We start from the raw sequence: 2,578 nt of genomic DNA on the forward strand, positions 1-2,578 counted from the left end.
GATGATTTAACATCATCAGGTCGGCTCAGATCGTTTGAATGAACTCGATGTTTTCGTTGTGGATTAAAGTGTTGATTTCTCTCCCAGTTTGACCCCGCCCCCTCAGCCCCTCTCATCCAATCGCAGCGGCCGTCTGATGAAGCCAACCCAAAGCCCCTCAGCCTCGCTCACCAGGCGGGCGGCTGTCATCCGTTCAGCTCCGCCTTATTTGGGCATCATGCTGTGGCTCCGCCCCCTGACCTCCTCTGCCCCCCCCCGCCTGGATGGAACAGCTTCTCTCGGGGTCTGCTCAGCACCTCCTCCTCTTCTTCAGCCGGCTGCTGTCCTCCAGGTGAGTGTTTACCTGTTAGAGGTGATTGGTTAAAACCGGGGCCACTCCCACTAATGACAAAAACACACCTGAGCGCAGTCGCTTCCATCACCCCACCTGGGTTGGCGCTGTCTTTGTGCAGAGCAGCGTGAATGTGCGAGCTGCGGGACGAGGAGCGCCCTCCTGTGGAGGAGGGTGGCAGCGGCGGAACACCTGTGTTACACCTGCAGCCTGAGAGCGGACGACGGGAGGAAGGACCGGAACACGCCGCTGCTGAGGCCGAGGAGGCGAGCGGTGAGGTCACCACCACACACCGATGCTCAGCAACACGTCACCATAGAAACCGATCCACCTAAGAGAGGGGAGGAAGGTAGTGGGCGGAGTTAGAGGCGAGCAACACATCAGGCTGCAGGATCAGGGGGCGGGGCCAGAAGAGCAGGACTAGATCAGACTGAGGAGCCGGTTTACATGTTTTTCTCTTTCCAGATGGCGGCAGCCAGGAGAGGAACCCGCTGCTCCAACTGTGAGACAGAAACCACGTCTCTGTGGAGAAGGAACGCTGCAGGAGAACCCGTCTGCAACGCCTGCGGACTTTACTACAAACTGCACCAGGTCCTGCAGCGCCCAACGCAAAGCCTAAAAAAGCATTAAAAGTTCTGCTAAATGGGGCTTATAAAACATCCGTCTGTAAGAGATGCATAATATTAAAGGAATAATAAGTAAATAGTAAATAATTTAATAAGGAAAATCACCCAAAAATTATAATAAAACACGGTTTTCCTGGACTTTAAGTGGGAAAAGATGCATAAAAAGAATCAGTCTTCTTCTAATGAGATCCAGCAGCTCATCCGGTCCCGACAGTGCAGGTCTGCAACCTATAACCAGTAGCCTCTCACTAGTAACCAGTTAGCTTTATCTAATAACTTGGCCTTTAACCATTGACCAACAGCCTAAAACAAGTAACCTGTAACTAATCACATGTGACCTTTAACCTGTAACCAGGTTCATCAGAAACCTCTAGCTGTTAAACTTGAACCAGAAAAACCAAACTAACCAGTAACCAGTAACCCATAACCAGTATCATGTTACCTGAAACATTTCAAATAATAACCTGTGACCTCTAGAAAAGGTGCAACCAGTAACATTTTTACTGGTAACTAGTAGCCTCTAACCAGTTACCAGAAACCCATGATGTGTAACCAGTAAACTGACCAATAACCAGTAGCCTCTTCTTAGTTACATGTAACCTCTGACCCCAATGGGTAACATTTTGTTTAACTAGTTACAGACAACCAGTAACTGGTTACCTCCAACCAGTTAGCTTAACCAGTAACCTCAGGCTCAGCCAGACTGCGGAACCAGAACCGTTCTGAGTTCTAACCCTCCTGTCTGCAGGTCCAGCGGCCGCTGATCCTGAAGAAAGAAGAGATCCAAACCAGGAAGAGGAAAGCGGCCAATAGGACGACGGCGAGGAGGAGAGCCGACCAATCAGGGCGCCGGCTGCCCGGCCTGGACCCTTCTACCCCGCCGGCTCACCGCTGCTCCACCGTGCAGTAAACGGGACCGGGAGTTCTGGACCTGGCTGTTGCTCTGTGGATGGATACGTCTGCGCTTCGGTTCTGGCAGAGCTGGACGTCACCTGGAGATTAGCCGATTTCAGAGGAAACCTCTTTGGTTCCTAGAACCTTCTCCGGTCTGAAGGTATCAGGAACCAGCTGCAGCTCTCTGACCTGCTTTGTCTTCTGGAAATAAAATGATCTGAAACCCAAAGCTGCCTGTTTGGTTCTGTGACTGCTGGTTAAAAAAAAAGTAAAAAACAAAAATCAATCCACTGGACTTTGTTTCCAAGACGTTTCTCTTCCATCCAGGAAGATTTTTCAATCCAAAATGTCAGAAATAGCGTTTAGTTCCAGGTTTTATCCAGCAGCCCAACAAAGCCTGGTTTTAGTTTAGAAAACATGCAGATAGAAACGGATGAACGGGTCCCCCCCTTTGGAATGGGGGTCGTTTGGCTTCTTTCTTGGGCTGCTGGATAAAACCTGGAACTAAACGCTATTTCTGACATTTTGGATTGAAAAATCTTCCTGAATGGAAGAGAAACGTCTTCAAACTTGGAAACAAAGAACAGAGGATTGATTTTAACTTTTTTGGTAAATCATTTCTTAAAATGAAGTTATTTGACTCAGTAAATAAAAGGATCTTTTAATGGAAAAAGTTTCCCTCTAAGATAAAATATTTAGATATGCGGATTAAATAAGATCACAGAGT

At 48.3% G+C, this 2,578-nt stretch overlaps 1 protein-coding gene across 1 annotated transcript in view; it reads left to right on the forward strand.

Moving 5' to 3' along the window:
- Positions 1-1,978, forward strand: part of gata1 (GATA binding protein 1 (globin transcription factor 1)) — a 3,143-nt gene extending 1,165 nt beyond the window's left edge. Inside the window, exons 2-5 of the mRNA XM_015397451.1 lie at positions 88-331; positions 453-604; positions 797-922; positions 1,706-1,978. Coding sequence (XP_015252937.1) covers positions 88-331; positions 453-604; positions 797-922; positions 1,706-1,867 — 684 coding nt within the window. The 3' untranslated portion in view covers positions 1,868-1,978. The remainder of the gene's footprint in view (positions 1-87; positions 332-452; positions 605-796; positions 923-1,705) is intronic.
- Positions 1,979-2,578: the final 600 nt, after the last annotated feature.

Source organism: Cyprinodon variegatus, unplaced genomic scaffold (genome assembly GCF_000732505.1).
Source record: "Cyprinodon variegatus isolate N-32 unplaced genomic scaffold, C_variegatus-1.0 Scaffold28, whole genome shotgun sequence".
Lineage (NCBI taxonomy): Eukaryota > Metazoa > Chordata > Actinopteri > Cyprinodontiformes > Cyprinodontidae > Cyprinodon > Cyprinodon variegatus.